At 47.9% G+C, this 20,030-nt stretch overlaps 2 protein-coding genes and 1 pseudogene across 2 annotated transcripts; 1 reads left to right on the top strand and 2 right to left on the bottom strand.

Moving 5' to 3' along the window:
- Positions 1-7,625: 7,625 nt before the first annotated feature.
- Positions 7,626-10,550, bottom strand: LOC105707573 (triple functional domain protein-like; annotated as a pseudogene).
- A 108-nt stretch (positions 10,551-10,658) lies between these two features.
- Positions 10,659-12,437, top strand: LOC105707574 (adenosine deaminase domain-containing protein 1-like). Its single transcript, XM_064370053.1, is given in 4 exon segments — positions 10,659-11,537; positions 11,540-11,629; positions 11,632-11,796; positions 11,799-12,437. Coding segments are annotated over 4 exon segments (1,668 nt in total). The 5' UTR covers positions 10,659-10,762; the 3' UTR covers position 12,437.
- A 4,324-nt stretch (positions 12,438-16,761) lies between these two features.
- Positions 16,762-19,135, bottom strand: LOC105707569 (transcription initiation factor TFIID subunit 4-like). Its single transcript, XM_064370078.1, is given in 4 exon segments — positions 16,762-18,394; positions 18,396-18,786; positions 18,788-19,011; positions 19,076-19,135. Coding segments are annotated over 4 exon segments (2,298 nt in total). The 3' UTR covers positions 16,762-16,771.
- Between the last annotated feature and the right edge of the window lie 895 nt (positions 19,136-20,030).

Raw genomic sequence — 20,030 nt, 5'->3', positions numbered from 1 at the left:
GCCAAAACAAGTGACAAAATCATCATGAAAAACGATTACTGTCTCACATTCCTAAAGGAAGTAGGGAACCTACAGACTATACTCGTATGGGCCTGTGAGAGTGAGTGGTGTTCCGCAAACACTCTAGATTGTGATCAGCTGTAGCTAGTTCCCTGCTGAGGAGGCTGGGTTGACTTTATGCTGGACTGAGCATTTGTAAGAATGGGGCGTGCTGGTCACTTGCCCTCCTTTTGGTGGTGACTCCTCTGTCTTGGCTCTGGTCTCCTGAAGTCTGAGCCCATCCTCTTCCGGCTTCCCTGTGTATCCCTCTGCCTTCCTCTACCTAGAGACTCATTTTGGTTACTTCCTGTTCATCGGCCCCTTCCTGATTTGGAGGTAGGGCTAGGCAGTGTATCATGGTGTCATCATGGGTGCTTTTCAGAGTCCTGGGGGCCCAGGGCCTGCTAGGGCATGGTGGGAGTCACCAGGTCTGGGGCTCCCATTTGTGCTGTCTCTGTGACTGCACAGTCCCCAGAGCCCTTACCCTCATGACTCCATTTCTGCCTCCCCTCCACCCCTCTCCTGGGATTTACTAGTGAGGCTGGTGCCAGCCATGTTTGGCTACATTATGGGGTAACTAAGCTTTTGGGAGCCATCTGGGGAGCTTGGTACTGATTTGCATCTGGCACGTTTTCCCCTGGAAACCAGAGTCCAAACCAGCTGCCTTTGGAATGTGGCCTACTCAGTCGAGGTTGCGAACTGACAGTGTTTGTGATTTTGCTTCCAGGGGGCAGGGAAGGCTATAACCTGGGCAGCAGATGAGTAATTCATTTGCTTGTGTCTGAAGGGGTGCAAGTGATCTGTTTTTATTAGCTGAGCTATGTGGGACTCAGTCTTCCTGTGAGTAGCTTGTGGTGGTAGTAATGAAAGAAAGCACTTCATTTCTTTCTCTCTCCTGGAGGAAGAAGGCGTACTGACCTATACAATACGTGTTTTCTATGTGTCTTACACACGTTTGTAGAAATGGCTTACCAAGGGAATCAGCATACAACAAGACTCCTGAGGTTCTAAGTGTGTTTCTCAGGTGATTGTGGGATTTTTTTTTTCCTCTCAAACTTGGGCCAAGTATCTATTGCAGCAAAAGTTGGTTCAGCCCTACTGAGACGCCTGTTGGAGTTAGACCCTCATACCACCATCCTCTATGTGTAGTCTGATGTAATCTCTTGTTTCCCTAGCTGAATAGTTGGGTTAGAAGTGAGGTGTGAATCTGACGATTTTTTCCCCCATTTTTTGGTTCTAAAATCAAGGACCTATTTTAAGAAAAACAGGCACTCAAGGCAGTTTATAAGATATTTTTAGGGCTGAGTATAGTGGCTCATGGCTGGAGTGCAGTGGTGAGATCTCGGCTCACTGCAACCACTGCCTCTTGAGCTCAAGCTATCCTCCCACTAGCCTGTCAAGTAGCTGGGATTACAGGTGCATGCCACCATGCCCAGCTGATTTCTTGTGGAGATGAGGTTTTGCCATGTAGCCCAGGCTGGTCTTGAATTCCCAGACCCAAGTGATCCTCCACCTTGGCCTCTCAAAGTGCTGGGATTACAGGCATAAGCCACTGCAGCTGGCCATTATTTTATATAATAAGGATATGAGTCTTGTTTTTTGTTTTTTTTTTATCTACAGGTTTGTTTTTCTTTTCTTAAAAACCCTTCATTCTACAGCTGTTATTCATTCTACAGAAATCAAAATTGTCCCTGTATTTGCTCCTGTGGTTACTTTTGTTACTTATAAAAGCATTTAAGGTTATGAGGATTTAAAGTTCTGATACTCCCTGACACTGTTTAAAGGCAGTTGGAGAGGATGAAAGTGAACCTGACAAATGAGTCTCTTCCAGCCCTGGTGACTGTGACAAGCCAGCTTGTTGACTGGGACAGGCGTGCATCTGTGTGGCTGGTATCCCATACAGTTGGGTGAGGGGCCAAGTCGGGACGTCCAGCTCAAGGCCAGGGCCAGCCCTCAGCCCTGGAGAAATGAGTCAGGTGGATCTGCTTTGCTGCAAAACAGGCCACCTCCTCACATTGGTTTGCCTTTTAGCTCTAGCCAGCCGGGTCCTTGGGCTGAAAGAATGCACCAGAGGCCCGGCAGTGTGGTGCCAGAATGTAAAGACTGCGTCTGACTGTGGGGCGGTGAAGCATTGTTTGCAGACCATTTGGAACAAGCCGACAGTGGTGAGTGCCCACCGCCGTGCAGCCCCAGCCCCAGCACTCCTCTGGGGTCCCATTAGAGCTGCTGTAACTCACTGCCATATTGACAGGTCACTTTTTCTTGCCTGGTTTTGTTTGCTCCTCACTGTGACCCTATGTGGGAGGCAGGACCTATTTGTGAGTGTACCCATTTTCCAGCAGAGGAGATGGAGTCTCAGAGAGGTTAGGGTTTCACTCCCCTGAGGCTGCCTGGTTGCTGTGGCAGACAGGATGAGGTCCTCTGTGCCTGCTGCTCTGTGTGCCCCACGCTGCCTCCCGGGCCTCTGTGCAGATCCCACTTCTCACCCTAGACAAGAGGCCAGTGGGTTGGCAGTGCCTGTTCCCAGCACTGGGCACATGGACATGGCTCTGTCCTTGGTCACTCACTCCAAGAAGTACATGATGAGCTTTTCAGGCACTTGCTGCCTGTTTGATATTTTGTTCTCTCCTCACTCCTCTCAAACAGGTGAACTGCTGATTGAGATCCTGGAGCACGGTTGCCATTTAAAATGGTTTCCAACGATAACTACACTGGAGAAGCTAGCACTGATTTTTCATCTAAGTGATGCTAAATATAGCATATTAATGTGGGGCATAGTCTAAGGCGACAAGCCCCGGGTGCATTCCTCATGGTCCCGAGCCCTCTCGGGAGACGCTCTGCTGACCGTGCCAGCTGAACGCAGAGCTGCTCTCCTGGGCTCACTCAGGGCTGTGCTGGCCATCATGTGGTACGGGCTATGTTTAAGCGAACTTTGAGTTCTAAAAAATTTGTCAGTGGCCACTAGTGCTCCTGCAGTAAGAGAAGAAAAGTTAGCACTATTCTTTTTTTTTTTTTTTTTTTTTTTTGAGCAAGAGCTGCCCAGGCTGGACTGCAATGGCACAATCTCTGCTCACTGCAACCTCCGCCTCCGGGTTCAAGCAATACTCCTGCCTCAGCCTCCCGAGTAGCTGGGATTACAGGCATGTGCCACCATGCCGGGCTAATTTTGTATTTTTACTAGAGATGGGGTTTCTCCATGTTGGTCAGGCTGGTCTTGAACTCCCGACCTCAGGTGATCCACCTGCCTCAGCTTCCCAAAGTGCTGGGATTACAGATGTGAGCCACTGTGCTGGCAGCACTATTCTTTTGGAAACAGTTTGTGAATTATTCACTGGAAAACTGCCTTTTGTGGCCATACCTGCCTTTTTTTTTTTTTTTTTTTTTTTTGGAGACGGTGTCTGGCTCTGTTGCCTAGACTGGAGTGCAGTGGCGCAATCATGGCCTACTGCAGCCTCAACCGCCTTGTGTTCCAGCAATCTTCCCACCTCAGCCTCCTGAATAACCGGAACCACAGATATATCCCAGCATGCCTGGCTAAGTTTTGTATTTTTTGTAGAGATAGGGTTTTTACCATGTTGCCCAGGCTGGTCTTGAACTCCTGGGCTAAGGCCATCCTCCTGCCTCCCATTGTGCTGTGACTACAGGTGTGGGCTACCACTACGGGCTGAAACTACTTTCAGATTTGGTTTCTAATTTGCCTTCAGTCTTGTTTTTAATTCTACTTCCTGTTTCCAGGTTTAATGTGTGTCCAGTGAGGACTTTAAAACTTCCCTGATTGGCCGGTCTTGTCATGGCCCGGCCCTCTCTTGCTATGGCTCCATGCACAGTACCTTTGACCCTCTGAGGTACTGTGCTGAGATGCTGAAGGCAGTCTGGGAACTTGAGTATCCTGGAATTTGGGTGCCTACGGGGGTCCTGGAGTTGATACCCCTCAGATACCAAAGGACAACTGTATTAGCCTGACTAGGTTCAAACTGGTTTCTGTAAATGCAGCTGAGTCACCGGCGTTCCTCGGTCTCACCCAGAAATGCTAGTTTCTTCTCCATGGGTGGAATGTCAGTTGACATCAAGAAGGGAGCCTGGGCATTCTTCCCCAAGAGCTGCAGGAACCAACTAGAATTTCCATGATCTCTGGGCCAGGTAGGGGTATTAGTGCCCAGGCTTATCAGAAGATTGGCTTTAGGATGGCTGTGCCTCTTAACTTGCCCAGAAGGCAGAGGAAGCACAGTGTGGGTGTGCCTTCAGAAGTGGGTGGGGCATTTGTTTCTCTGTCCCACCCACCTCTCTGCTGTACTGATGTGACTCTGTGATTTCACCTAAGCCTCAGTTTCCTAAGGTGTTGTGAGCATTGATGTGAAATTGACCTGTGCCACGAGGGGTGCTGCTTGGGCATGAGCGAAGGTTCTGTATCCTGTAAATCACAGTGTGTTGTAGCGAGTCACACTCCCTTCCCTCCCTGTGGTGCTCCAGCGCTGCTCATGCAGGGTGGAGAGCCAGGATGTGACAGGGGAACGTGGTCACGATCATATCCCTGGTTAGACAGAATACAGAAAAGGCCACAGGGGGTTCCAACAGTGTGGGGTGTGAACTTGTGTACTACATATACAAATTTCTTGTGTTCTTTCTCTTAGAAATCCCTTCCCTGCAACATATGCAAAGACATTGTCACCACAGTGAGTGACATGCTAAAAGACAATGCCACCAAGGTGAGCAGCTGTGAGTGGGGATGGGGCCTGAGCTGCGGGCATGGGCACTGGTTCCTAAGAGAACTGTGATTTCAGTGTCTAAAGAGCAATGGTGTAGGCCTGAGGGTGGCAGATGTCTTCTATGAAGGACCAAGGAGAAAAGATTTTAAGCTTTATGAGCCATCTACTGTCTCTATCACACAGTCTCTCTTTAACAATGCCTTCAGAATGTAAAAACCACTCTGAGTTCTGAGTTGTACAAAAATAAGCTGAAGGGCTTGCTTTACTGACTGTGGGACTAAATGCCCAGTTAATTGAGATGTCATGTTGCTGCCACTAATACCTAGGTCCAGTTTGGCCCTCTCTGCTTAGAATTCCCCATGCCTACGAGAGAGCAGGTCGGAGGACCTTCATTTTGAACGTCATGTCTGCTTTTGCCTGATGGATCTGATAGAGCCTTAGCTAACCGTAGCCAAGTCCTTTTCCCTGAGGGCTGGTTGTTTTCCAGGCTTGGTTTTTCTGGTAGCTATTGAGGGCTTCTTGCCTTCAGCCTGTTTATTTCCAGGGAGGAAAGCCCGTCCTGATTCTGACCTGGTGTCCTCTCGTAGGAGGAGATCCTTTCCTTGTTTACTTGGTGAAGACCTGCGACTGGCTTCCTAAACTGAACATGTCTGCTTCGTGCAAGGAGGTAGTGGACTCCTACCTCCCAGTCATCCTGGACATCATTAAAGGAGAAATGGTAAGTGATGGGGGAATAGGCTTTTCCCTGAAGGTGTTTCTGGGACCCACGAGAGGCAGTGGCCCAGAGTAGACTGATTAAAATGGGAAGTCTGTTCACAGCTCTGGAATTCCTCAACAGCATTTTGCTACAGTTTGGCATCCAGAATAGCTTTGGCACAGCAGGCCCCTCCGAATGTAACTTGCCCTGGGGTTAGTGAGGGTGCAGCTGCTGGGGACTGGTCGGACTGCCGCAGGAATGTAAACCCACGTAACCTTCAGAGCTGTGAGTTGGATCGATCACGTCCTATCTTTAACTGACCCCTGTGAGCAAGCACAAAACTTGACTTCTGTGAGTTTATTTCTGTGAACTTATAATTAAGGAATAATCCAGGGAATGTACTTGGGTGTTCAGCTACAAAGATGCTCATCTTTCATTCATTAAGTATTTATTATACACAGACCCTGTGCCACCAACTGGGTTTTCAGCAAAGAACACGGAGCTAGCTTTGTGGAATTTGGGAAGGCCTTGACAAAGAAGAGGTGTTTTAAGTAACTGAAGAGGGGCAGCGGGGCAGGACTGTCCCAAGACAGGACTAAGGTTGTGATGAGGAAGGCAGGGGTTATGTGGCAAGGCCTTCTAGGCCATCTTCAAGGATTGCAGGTGAGGTCCTTGGAGTGCCATGATTGTAAGGGGGTTTCAGTGGGCTTGGTCTCGGTCTAGGTCCCGATGATGGGGAGCTGCAAGCGGGGAAGCCTTCAGGACCCTCAGGAGGCCATTGCCTTGTGAGTGAGATGTGATGTGGACAGTGGAAGTGGCAGATGCAGATTCCCTTTTGGAGGATTAAATGGACTGGACTTGCTCACGAGAGGGATGTATAGGAGAGAAAGAGCTCCAAATGTCTCCTGGGTTTCCGTGAAGATGAAGGTGGAGTTATTTGCTAAAATGGAGCTGGTCAGGCAGGATAGAATGAGGGGTAAGTTTGAGATATCTGAGGGGTGGGCATGGGTACAAAAGTCCAGGTAAACACTTGGGAGGCATCAGCATATGCAAGGTGTTGAAACCCATTGTGTTAGCTCATTTTGCAGGGAAGTGGCTTAGAATTGCTGACTTTCCTCCTCCAACCAGAAGCTTCTATTCCTTTATTTTTGATTTTATCATTTTTTGAGACAGAGTCTCACTGTGTCTCCCAGGCTAGAGTGCAATGGCACAATCTTGGCTCACTGCAACGTCTGCCTCCTGGGTTCAAGCAATTCTTCCACCTCAGCCTCTTGAGTAGCTGGGAACACAAGCACCTGCCACATCTTACATGGCAGCAGGCAAGAGAGTGTGTGCAGGGGAACTGCCCTTTATAAAACCATCAGATCTCATGAGACTTACTAAACAGCATGGGAAAACCCACTCCCCCCACTTTTTTTTTTTTTTTCAGGAAAAGTTGTACTTTATTTTCAACTCAAATTCAAAGACTTATATTGATGTAACTTTAGAAATATTCTGGCAGTGGGCTAAAAGCCAGCACGGCCCCGATCTTTACATGCAAAGGCTCCTTGAGGGGAAGCCCACCGCTGTTCAAAACACACGGGCAGCTTCGCCAGAAATGGAAGTGGACACTTTTGGCCAAAATCTGAAAATCCTCTGTCTTTCTCTTCAGATTTCTGGAGAAACAACAGCCTAATTCTTCCCGTTTCTTAAGGAGGTGACAGTAAGCTCACATTTAGACCCCGAGAAATCCGGAACATGGCTTGGCCTATAATTTATCAGGGAGCTGATCAGTAGCTGTATCCTCTTGCAGCTTCATTAGCTCCAGGGAATGACTAACCCTCTGGAGCCTGGGGATGGTCTCCAGGAGGTGTCATGACACAAGGAAGAAGGCACAGATGGCAAAGGAAGGAAGAAACTGGAATGTTCCAAAATTAGTGTTCTTCTCACTACATATCTCACTACATAATATGTGTCATATCTCACTACACCACCCTGGAAGTGAGGAGATCACTCATGATTTCTGAGTCCTAGGTGAAATCCTCATTTCCTCTTCAGGTGCTGATGGACTGGAAATGCCCCGAGAGTCAGTGACCATGTGCTGAAGGCACAGCTGACAAGGCAGATCACACACATTAACGGGCAGCAGAGGCACAGAGGCAGCACTCCAGGGTCACTTCCAGCAGGTGTCTGCTGCCCACACCCTACTGAGTCCTACCTTTGTGATTGAAGATGCCCTCCATTTCCATGCTACTTCTGGAGTGGGCGATGCACAGTGAGCCGCAGGGGACCAGGCCTTCTGCCGCTGGGGAGCGGTCCGTGGTCTGCACCAGACACCAGTCAGGCTTGTCATGCGGCTTCTCCAGAACTTCCATGGTCTGGCCGTGACAGATGGTCAGCTCGTTACTGTTGCAAGTGGTGCAGTTGTGGATCACCACTGTCAGCTCACAGCCACCAGAAAGCTTATCGCTGTCCAGCGTGTTCTGAGACATCTGCGAGGCAATGGATATCGTATCAGGCTGGCTGAAGCCAACTCCTTGGCTGTCCAGATCTTCTCCATCCCTCCTTCCCTTCTGTCTTGTGGCGGGGGCAGTCTTGGGGATGTGGATGGGCTCCTTCAGGGTTCCCTTCAGGTGGATCGTCCACTCCTGGATGACTTCACGGATGTGCTTTATCCAGTCCTGTTTGTTCCCTGTACTGGAAGTCCTGTTTGTTCCCTATACTGGACGATTTTATTATCTGAAGTTGGCGTTCTCCCACCCACTGTGCAAATTTGCAAGGGTCTCCTTCAACGTGTTCTGTGACACCCAACTCTGAGGTAAACAATTTGCTTTTGTAAAGGTACTTGCTTCTCCCAATGGAATCTTTCACTTCTTTACTAAATACTAAGGACATTTCAAAAAGGAAGAGATGCCGTTCTCGACCCTTTCGAATTAAGGTTTTTCGATCCCACACTTGGAAGGATTCCAGTAGGACGAGTTCTCCCTGAGACTCAATGTTTTCATCAAACCCTTCCAGCATGCTGAGATGCATGGCATCATTGGCTCGCTTCGGCACACTGAGCATCACCTCCAGGCCATCTTTAATCTCCCCCTTTCCTTCCTCACAGCACATCAGCAGCTCTTTTAAAAGGAGCTGATACTTTGTTATTTGCTCAACCAGTTTAATAAGGTAGGAAGAAATGGAACTGGCTAATCCATGTCGTTGCTGTATCTCATCAAAATAGGACCTTGTATGTTCCAAAATCAGCTGAGTAGAATCAGGCTTATTTTTGCAATATGTGACATACATCTGAAACTTGTCTGCCCAAGTAACAAAACAATGTCCAACATCCTCTGGCAACTGTTCATATTTTTCCACCTCCTTTAGGAATATGTTATTATGTAATTCATAGATTTCCTGCGTGTTTCTGAAGATGATGAGTTCTTTGTTGACAATGCCAGGTGGGATCTCTTCCATGCCACTGGTTATTTCCCACAGGTAGGTATCCATACATTCCCGGGGGTCTCTTACATAAGCCTTTTCAGTTTGAATGAGCTCAGCCACTATGAACTCTTTCCTGTGGGCAGATTTCTGCTTCTCTTTATTAAGTTCATGAGCAGCATCTTGAAGCTTCACGTCTGAGCCAGGGATACTGGCTGGAATGATATCTAGCTGGAGACTTTTACTCGATTTGTTGGAGTCTGAAGAAATCCCCAGGGCTTTCTCCAAAGAGGTCCTGTGCTTCTCCATCCACAGAGAGAAATCTCTGTACCTCTTATCCACAGCAGTAACACTTTTTTTTTTTTTTCTCTGCCGCATGGGCATGCTCTTTTTCACAAAAGCCATCAACCAGCTGTATCAATAGCTTCACTCTCTCTTTGGTTTGCTTTGCAGTTATCTGGAACTCCTCGTGCTCTTTCAGGAGCTCCTGGGTGTGCTTGTATACTGGAGCCTGTGGAGGCGTGCGTGGAAAGGCAGAACTCACCATTGTCATGGATCCATTCCAAAGCCTGCCTGGCACTCCTCTCAAAGACCTCATACTGCTGAGACTGGTCCAGTCATCTCTTCCTCATGGTCCAATAATGCAATACCCTGTTCTCCTGTTGGAAGAGCTCATTCAAGACATTTTTTACTTGCTGCTCAGGAGCTTTGATGTGCGTCACCATTCCTGGCATGTTCACACTGTTCCTGTGCAGGTATTTCAGGAAGACATCTGCATTCCTCTGAGCAAGGGTGCAAGCCTTCAGGAATGCCTCCTTCTGCTCCAGGTGCTTGCTGATCATGGGCGTCACATGGTCCGTCTCGGAGTTGGGACCCAGTTTATCCGCCCCGCCACACCAGTCTTCTTCCCTCTTGTAATCCTGTTCCAGGCTCTCAAGGACGCTGCAGACCTGCTCCGAGGTTTTGCAGAAAGCGACAGAGGCATTGACGAGCTTGAGGCGATCTTCCATCTTGAGGATGAGCTGCTGCCAGTTTGACGTCACCTTCTCGGCGCAGTTCCGGATCATGTCCATGTCGTAGTGATTGGCCTGTAGCATGGCTTCTGCCTTCTGCTGCACTTGCAGCGCGCTCTGATGTGTCTTCTCGATGGCATGCTGGAACTGCTAGTGCCCTCGTTGGAGCTGCTCAACCTCTTGTAATGAGCTGGCTGTGATAACTCCGGCATTTAACATGGACTCTCCGTTGCGGATCCAACCCAGCACCTGCTTCACTTCTGCCTGCAGGTGGCGCAGCTGCACGCACTGCTCCAGGTGTTTCCGATGCTGATCTGCGGCTAAATCCAATACCTGCTGTTTTTCATGAAGAAACTCCAGCAGGTCCTGGACGCGAGTTGCCATATCTACATCTCTGTCGCAAAGCAGCTCTACGCCAGAGGCCTGGACCCCACTGACGTACTGCAAAAGATCTTGCCCTTGGTGGATGACGTCAAAAGTCAAGTTGTTCATGGTCAAGGCTTTGTCTGCATTGTGCTGGAGGCGCTGCTCTGTGATCGTGAGATCTTCTGTGTTGAAGTCATTCATTTGCTGAGAAAGTTCATCATTCCAAGACTCGAGGTCTGAGATATTGTCGATGGCGTCCCTCTCAAAGATGCGCAGCTACGGGAAGAGCTCCAGCTTGATCTTGCGCTCCTGGAAGAGCTCCTCCATCTGCGACTGCACCTCATCCAGCTGCTGCAGCACCGTCTCGATGTGGTTGATGGAGCTGTTGTGGGGGGTCTTGTTACTGGAGATGGCAGTTTTTTTCTTTTAAAAAAACTTTTCTTTAAAAGTTTTTTTTTTGTTGTTGTTGTTGTTGTTGTTGCTATTTGGCTAGCAACAACAATTGGTTTCAGAGTTCACAGGCCCCCAGTTTTGCCCAGATGCTGAAAAAGGACTTGCCAGTTGAACCAGCGACACAGACGGTAACTACACCCACAGGATTTTTCTCAGAAAGTTACAGCCTGTCCAAGATGGCATCCGAGGTTACACAAGTGACAGGTAATTTTCCAGAAACGTTGCTTTCCAAGAGTCTTTCATCTGTTTCAAATCCTATCCTTCCTCCCAAAAAGATACCTAAGGAATTTATAATGAAATACAAACGTGGAGAGATAAATCCTGTGTCAGCTTTGCACCAGTTTGCACAAATGCAGCGAGTTCAGCTTGACCTTAAGGAAACTGTGACAACAGGTAATGTTATGGGACCGTATTTTGCCTTTTGTGCTGTAGTGGATGGTATTCAGTACAAGACTGGACTGGGACAAAATAAAAAGGAGTCTAGATCCAATGCAGCAAAATTAGCTCTTGATGAGCTTCCGCAATTGGATGAACCTGAACCACAAGTTTTAGAAACATCAGGTCCTCCTCCTTTCCCTGCAGAACCTACTGTTTTACCTGAACAGGCGTATATTTCAAAAGTACATTATGAAGGGAGATATATTCAGTATGCAAAGATCTCACAGATCGTTAAGGAAACATTTAATCAACTAATTTCTAATCATTCAGAATGCCTGAAATACAGCAATTCATTGGCTGCTTTTATAATTGAAAGAGCTGAACAGCATGAGGGTGTAGCTATAGGCACAGGTGAATACAATTACAGCCAGGGCATTAAGCCAAATGGAAGAGTATTGCATGATACTCATGCTGTCGTTACAGCAAAAGGTCTCTTGTTAGGTACTTTTACAGACAACTTCTACTCTTCTACAGCAAAAATCCTGCTATGATGGAAAAATCAATATTCTGTACAGAGCAACTTCTAATCTACTCACTCTTAAACAGAATATCAACATTTGTCTTTACATGAACCAGTTGCATAAAGGATCAGCCCAGATTAAGTCACAGTTACGTCTTAATCCACATTCTATATCTGCATTTGAAGCCAATGAAGAGCTGTGTCTCCACGTGGCTGTTGAAGGCAACTTTATCTGACTGTTTACTTTCCTAAAGATGGTGTTAATAGAATAAGCAGTATGTCCTCAAGTGACAAATTGACAAGATGGGAAGTGCTTGGTGTACAGGGAGCATTGCTGAGTCATTTTATACAGCCAGTTTACATCAGCAGTATACTCGTTGGTGATGGGAATTGCAATGATACCAGAGGCTTAGAAATCGCTATAAAGCAACATGTTGATGATGCACTCATTTCAAAACTTCCTGTGTTTTACTTAGTCAACAGACTTCACATTAGTTTAGTACCCTCTGCATATCCACTTCAAATGAACCTGGAATATAAATTTCTGAGTCTGAATTGGGCACAAGGAGATGTTTCTTTGGAGATTGTGGATGGCCTGAGTGGGAAGATCACTGAAAGTTCCCCATTTAAAAGTGGTATGTCAATGGCAAGTCGGCTTTGCAAGGCTGCAATGTTAAGTCGATTTAACCTCCTTGCCAAAGAAGCTAAAAAAGAATTACTTGAAGTTGGTACATATCATGCAGCTAAGCGTATGTCTTCCTCCTATCAAGAAGCTAAATCTAAGCTGAAATCCTACTTACAACAACATGGCTATGGATCCTGGATTGTGAAATCTCCCTGCATAGAGCAATTTAATATGTGAATTAGGCAATCCATTGTCACATTAAAAGTCTTATATTGTTTGGTGTGTTTTGACTAGTAAAAATGTTTTTAAAATATTGGTGGTTTTCAACTTTCAGAATCAGAGTCTTAACAGCAGTGTGCAGTGATTGCTGAAAATTTCTAAATATCCCTGCCAAATTACATTGAAACATTAGGGCTTTTTACTTTTTCATTTTCTTAGAAAAGGACTTACCTGTTTGAATATGTAGCCTTTCTGTATTTATTTGTACAGATATTATAAAGCCATTTTCCTTTTTGTAGTTTAATAGAGATTTCCTTTTAAGTTTTTGCTTTAAAGCTGTCCATATGGCTACCATATTTAACACTGTGTCCTAGTATCTCACTCAAATTTTTAAAAATTAAATATTGGATGTCAAGAATAAAAATAATGACTTGTACTCATTGATTAATTAAGCAGACATTTGACTGCCTAATATTTGCCAGTTACCATCCTAAGTGTTAGTTAAAAAAAAATATATATATATATATATGTTATGTTAAAGGAGTTCATGAATGCAAACTGCACATATAAATATAGAAAAATATTAGCCATGTTAAGGAATAGTTTGATAGAGTAGTTATTCTATTAATATAGGGTTATCATATGTGCATTAAATAACATTGCCCATTTTCAACTGTCCTACAAGATCTATCTGCACCAAATGTGATTTAATTCTTTATAATTTAGATTAACAGGGATTTCTAAGTCAGTAATGGCCATTTCGCTTTATATCTGTATGTGTTTACACTGTGATTAGGAGAAAAGGGAAAGTGTAGTTACTTTTGAGTTAGGATAAGTATCTTTAGTGAAATTGTTTGTCCCATACTTTAGCTTCTGCCTCTTATTCCTTGGTTTACGATCACAGATATATTCAACATTATTGGTTCTCAGAGTTTGTCCTTAACTTAGATCTTTACTAAACTTATAACTCTCACACCCACCTCTCCCCATGAACTATTATAATCACAGATGAGGTTTATATAAATTGTTTTGGTTTTTCGTCTGTTCTAAAAGCATGGTAGAATTTAGTTGATGAACAGTGAAGTCATGCTGGAAAGACATGTTTCAGTAATCTAAACTCTACTGATATTAGGTTGCATCATGTGAAGTTGCCTTTTTAGTGGATTAAAAAGGATCAAAATATGGGCAGTTTCATGTGGATTAAAATAAACACAATATTAATAAATTTCATTTCAATTTAAAAAAATTCAATTTTTTTTAAATTTGATTCAATTACCTCCCACTGGGTCTCTCCTACGACAAGTGGGGATTATGGGAGCTACAATTCAAGATGAGATTTGGGTGCGGACATAGCCAAACTGTATCATTGCCCAACAGGATAATTGAGGAAGCTTAGGGGCTGCTGTGTGGTGAGGCACTTGGATTGGGTAATTTTGACATTTTTGGATATGTGAGCAGTTTGCATTTAGACAGCAGGTTTGTTTCTTTTAAGGGATTTAAAGAGAGGGACTAGTTCAGAGGCACCAGGTGGCCTGTCTTGTTTCCCCCTGGGGAGAGGATTTTCAGTAGGGCTTCTTTCCTTCCCACCAGAGCTGTCCCGGAGAGGTGTGCTCTGCTCTCAGCCTCTGCGAGTCTCTCCAGAAGCACCTGACAGAGCTGAATCACCAGAAGCAGCTGGAGTCCAATACGATCCCAGAGCGGACATGAGTGAACTGGTGGCCCCCTTCATGGCCAACATCCCTCTCCTCCTCTGCCCTCAGGATGGGCCCCACAGCAAGCCCCAGCCAAAGGTAAGACAATGGGCTGGCCGCTGAGGGCCCCATTTTTGGTTGCACTGGAGAGATGAGAAACAAAAAGGGCAGACAGTGCACCTGTGGTTCTTAAACTGGGGCTTATCCTTGTGCTTGACTCTGCAGTTACGTGAGCCAGTCTTTAAATGGTTGTACCATGAAGTTTCTAAATAATGGGATATTTAAAATATGCAAAGATGAACCCCCTTTTAAAAAATTGTACTTCTTTTGTTTTTGAGACAGAGTCTCCTTCTGTCACCCAAGCTGGAGTGCAGTGGTGTGATCATGCAGCCCCCACCTCTGAGGCTCAAGTGATCCTCCCACCTTAACCTCCTAAGTAGCTGGGAGTACAGACGCACGCCACCACACCTGGCTAATTTTTGTACTTTTGTTTTGCCATGTTGTCCAGCCTGGTCTCAAACTCCTGGGTTCAAGCAATCTGCCTGCCTCAGCCTCCCAAAGTGTTGGGATTACAGGTGTGAGCCACTGTGCCTGGCCAACCTTTTTATACTAAACCCCCTTTTTATACCGTACTGTTACTATAATGAACACTCAGCTGATTTTAAGTAATCAGTAATTTGAGAGCCTGTAAAGCACCTTAGGAACTGGTCAGTAAGTGCCCTCTAATGCTGCAGCCCTGAGTATATAAGGACGTTTTCCCAGGAATTTGAGTCCTCTTAAGTTGCTGACCTAACTGCCTCTCCTGTAGGTTGATGGGGACGTTTGCCAGGACTGCATTCAGATGGTGACTGACAGCCAGACTGCTGTACAGACCAACTCCACCTTTGTCTAGGCCATGGCGGAGCATGTCAAGGAGCAGCGTGACTGCCTGGGCCCTGGCATGGCCGACATGGTGAGTCTTGTGTCCTTATGCATTGAGGATGCCTTGGGCCTAGGGGTTGGGTTCTGGAGGCTGGAGTAGGGCGTTCAGACAGCACACTTGTCTTTTTTCCCAGAAAGCAGCTTGAATAGGTAGTGGAGACTTGAATCTATTTTGGTCAATGGAATCTGGATATGTAACAAAACTGGGAACAAAAAGTAGGAGACCATTTCTGGGAAGATTTTCTTTCTTGTGAGGTACACTGTGTATTAGGAACACTGTAGAAACACTTTTTACTCCCCTTTTTTATTTGTTTGGGACAGAGTCTTGCTTTGTCACCCAGGCTGGAGTGCAGTGGCATGATCTCAGCTCACTGCAGCCTCCGCCTCCCGGGTTCAAGTGATTCTCCTGCCTCAGCCTCCTGAGTAGCTAGGATTATAGGTGCATGCCACTACGCTCAGCAAATGTTTGTATTTTTAGTAGAGATGGGGTTTCACTGTGCTCCCAGGCTGGTCTCCAACTCCTGACCTCAAGTGATTTGCCCACCTTGGCTTCCCAAAGTGCTGGGATTACAGGTGTGAGCCACTGTGCCCAGCCTTATGTGACACTCAGAATTCCAGCTGAGCTCCTGCAGCAAGCATGGTTGCTGACCATGGTTCCCCTGGAAGCCTCCCTTAGTCCTCTGGGCTCAGAAACTCATTTTGTTGGCCCCTTAGGTAGATGGTTTCATTCTGGGTCCCTATTCCAACATTATTAATCACACTCTGGTGGATGTATAAAACCAAAATGCTATTTTTAGTAACTGACAACTGAAGAAACCTGCTAGACTGGCAGGTGGGAAGCTGGTTGTAATCACTCTGTCCTTTGGGATCTAGAGACGCTTTTTGAATGGGAGTGGCTGGCTCTAGGAGATGAGGCTTTCTCTCTCTTTTTTTCTTGAGACAGTGTTTAGCTCTGTCGCCCAGGCTGGAGTGCAGTGGCACGGTCATAGCTCACTGGAGCCTTTACATTCTGGGTTCAAGCAGTCACCTCCACAGCCTCACAAGTAGCTGGGATTACAGGACTGAGCCACCACGCCCAGCTGAGGGTTTCTCTCTGACTTATTCTCCATTAGGAATGTCAGTCAGGTTAACATTCATTGATTTTGAAAGCCTAGGAATCCTGTAACCTCATTTTAAGTGTCTTTGCATAACACCATTTAAATAGGCTTCCCAATTGAACCCTCTCTGAGAGGCTGTATCAGATAGTCTGAAAATAGGCAGTAAAAAATCCTTATAACTTGACTCTACTGAATTTAAGCTTTACAGTGCCATCTGAGCTGGTGTAAATGGTTTTGAAAGACAATCTCCAGTTCCTAAGCGGTGTATCCCCCAGCTGCCTTCTCTCCAAATTGCCACTGAATAGTTGCTGTATGATCCTGGGGCAAGTGGGGTTTAGAGATCACGGAGACAGGAGGATGGACTCTTTAAGGTCCCTTAAGATACATTTTCAAAACATCTTTTGCACACATTTTCTATAAATGATAGAATAATCAAACTGTCATTTTCATCTTAATAAAACTGGCCCCGAGCAGACATTTATCAAATTCTATTTAGAAACTTGCTTGATAGTCACCCATTGCCACTGCTGGAAATGCTGGGGGTTTTTTTGGCTGGTTGGTTTTTGGTGCATTGTTGCAGTGATTTTTTTTTTTTTTTAACAGATAAATTTGTTTTTAATAAAGGAGTTAATTTTCTTTCAATCCTATATAAAACAATAGCAATTAAAAACTTCATTTTTGAAAGTAAAATATTTACATATGAACAAGTAACTGTGCAAAATGTACATGAAAAAATGGAAAGACAGGAATTTCCTAAATTGTAAAAGAAGTTCTTCTGCTGAGCCGTTACAAATCTCTACAAGATTCTGTAGCCTTTGTTGTGTGGCATGTGATACAAAACTTACTACATCTGGATGTAATTCCGTTATACCGTGTTTTTTACCTATTTCTAATATTCTTCTCTGCAAAGGCGCTGAGAGGAGGAAGGTTTCGTCTTTACAGGACCGTGTCAGCGTGCCCACCAGTTCAGAGTTGGTGGCTAATATTCTCGCACTTTCTTCTGACAGGTTTACTCCCGCCATCGATGCAACATTATTAATGTCATCATCGTTCCGAAATGAACCTCCCCCAGGCTCCTTGAGTTTATTTTTCTGTGCAGCAGTTGCTTGTACCGAGACAGCACAAAGGGCTTTGGCTCCAGGTAACACGTAGGGTTTCACCACAGGAACTGGCTGCAGCGGGTTCAGCAGAATCTGCTGAGGCGTAGTGAGCATGATCCGGTTGTGAGGCTGCCGCAGCGCGACCATGGGTGTCTGCATCAACGTCACCTGCGGGGGCCGGATCAGGGCTCCTGGCTTCGTAGGCTGCTGGATCACCAGCGGCGTGGGTTGCCCCTGCTTGCTGACGCCGACCTGCGTGGGCTGCGTGAGGCTGAGCACAGGGGGCTGGAGGGCACTGGTCACAGTGGCCGCAGTCTTCCCGGCCGTGCGCCGGACCGAGCCGCTCAGCACAACAGCCGTGAGCGCAGTGGTGGCCTGCGAGGCGGGCGGCGGCTGCTGCTGGCTCTGCTGGATGAAGGCCGCGGAGTCGGGGGTCAGCTGTCTCCTCTTCAGGAAAGGCACAAGGTAAGGTTGAGGTGAAGAATTAAGTTTTCGGTACAACCTGCTTGTGAAATCTTCTGCTTCGATTTTTCCATCCAGTAAATTCTGCACGAGCTCTTTCACATTAGCTGCTGTCTCTGTAGACTGCTTGCCAGACGAAGCCAGTTTTATTAACGTAGATAGAAAATTTTTACATTTCTTCACGTTTTCCATGGTTTCTGTGGCAGCTGAGGAAGTGGTAGTCGCCCCTGGAACTGTGCGCTGAGGAGTCCCTGTCTGAACAGCCGTCGCCGTCCCGATTGAAGCCGTCTGGGCAGCGCCACCCACAACAAGCTGACGCTGGACGCCGGGCGAGCGCTGTAGGGTTGCACTGGGCTGCACCGTGGTCTGGGCCTGAGACACTTGCTTAATTATGGTAGGTGGGGTCACCTGCCGGGCAATGATAGGTGTCCCAGGTGCCTGTACGTTGGAGATCTGGACAGGAGGGGCACTTGTGGGGGTGGCAGGGCGGGGCGCCATGGTGGTGTGAGGCTGGGCATGGGCCTGCTGAGGGATCATTAACAACTGCCCATTCTCACTTCGGACGAGAACCATTCCTGGGGGCAGCTGAAAGTTCTGGATGTTGGTCGGGTTCTGAGGCGGCTGCGGCAGGCGAGGGGCCAGCACGGTGGGCGTCAGAGTGGCCCGGATCCCGCTGGTGGTGGCCGTAGGCGTCCGGGGCAGACTCTTGGGTCACCGTGCCGGCCGCGCCTTTGGGCAGCCTGGTGCGGGTCCCGGGGGCAGGTGGCGGGGCGGCGGCGGGGCTGGGCAGAGCCCCTTGCATAGTTGGCCCGATGACCACGCTAGCCGCCGTGCTGGCCAGGCCGCTGGCAGCCAGGGTCTGCGCCGGCGGGGAGGCCGCCTGCACCACCGTCTTGGGCGACTCGGTCCTGACACCTGGCGCGGGCGCCGCGGCGGCGACCACCGCGCCGGGCCCAGGCTGTCCGATGACCCCCGCGGGGTCCCTAGCGGTCGGGGCGGGGGCTGGGGCCGCTCCGGTGCTGCCCCCATTCTGGGCAGCGGTGGCGGGGGGCGGCGCGGCGGGCGTGGCGGTCGGGGGTCCGGCGGGGTGGCCGGGCCAGGGTGGCGGGCAACGGGGGCGGCAGGGGGGAGGGCGCGGCGGGCGCGCCGGCGCCCACGAAGGGGGACGTCTGGATGACAGTGCCGGGGACGACGGGCTTGGGCAGCGGCAGCAGCGCCGCGGGCCCGTTGTTGACCAAGCTGACAGCAGGTGCGGCGGCGTGGTGCAAGTTCAGCAGAGCAGCGCTCCCATTCAAAGTTTGCGCGGCGCCGGGGCCGGTGGGCTTGGCGGGGCTGCGGGGGCGGGGGGCAGCGGCCTCAGCTTCGCGGAGGGCGGCGCGTGCTCACTTTCTCGTCCACCCCGCTGTTGAAGAAGACCTCGTCCAGCAGATCCGAGCCCGCCGCCATGCTTATTCCTCGGCGGCTGCCGCCGCTCGGGCAGCGGTGATTTGTTTAGCAATCTGTTTCTCTCTCCTCAGTGCAAGAACTGTATCAGCCAGTATTCCGAAATTGCCATTCAGATGATGATGCACACGGTAGGTGGCACGGAGGACCCTTGTTAGCATTTTTCTTTGTTTTTCAAATTTTGTCATTTCCAGGAATTTTGAATATTACATGGTTTAGTTTTCCTTTTTAAACCTTAGAGTACTGAATTGAGCCAAATGGAATCCTCTGGCTAGGGGACTCTCCACTTGTGATCTCAGTACCTCCCCCATCACAGGAGAGGCTGAAGCGTCTTGATTCCCTGGCACTGCCCTGGTGGCTTCCTGACATTTTGTTAGTCTCTGCCCATTCAGGCTGGCCAGCAGGTTTCTAGGTCTGGCTGTAACCCTGGATCTGTAGAAGTCAAGTGCTCTCTAACTGAGCCCGGCCTGAGAATGGCTCTGAGTCTTGAGCATGTGGTGCCATCCGGCTGACCTAGGACAAGAGAACAGGTCCTGTTTTTTGGGTGATATCTGATACACTGATGGCCCAGGAATGGAGTTTGTCCTCTGAGGACTAAACCCAGCTTTCTCTCTCCTACCAGGCTGTCAAGCATTGCAAACGCGACGTGTGGAACTAGGAGGAGGAATAGTTCATCTTGCAGAAACCGCAGCACTCGTTTTATTCTACTTGTGTGTCTGGGGGAATGAATGCACAGATCTGTTTGACTTTGTTATAAAAATAGGATTCCCCACCTCCCCCGTGTCTGTGTCCTTTATTGTAGCATTGCTGTCTGCAAGGGAGGCCCTAGCCACCAGTCACAAAATGCCACCTACTATGTGACTCCATTTACATGAACTGTCCAGACAGAGCACTGTGG

This window comes from Aotus nancymaae, unplaced genomic scaffold (genome assembly GCF_030222135.1).
Source record: "Aotus nancymaae isolate 86718 unplaced genomic scaffold, 86718_ANA_hifiasm-v0.15.2.pri h1tg000099l, whole genome shotgun sequence".
Classification (NCBI taxonomy): domain Eukaryota; kingdom Metazoa; phylum Chordata; class Mammalia; order Primates; family Aotidae; genus Aotus; species Aotus nancymaae.
The sequence above is the reverse complement of the archived record's forward strand: the minus strand, read 5'-3'. Positions and strand labels throughout refer to the sequence as shown.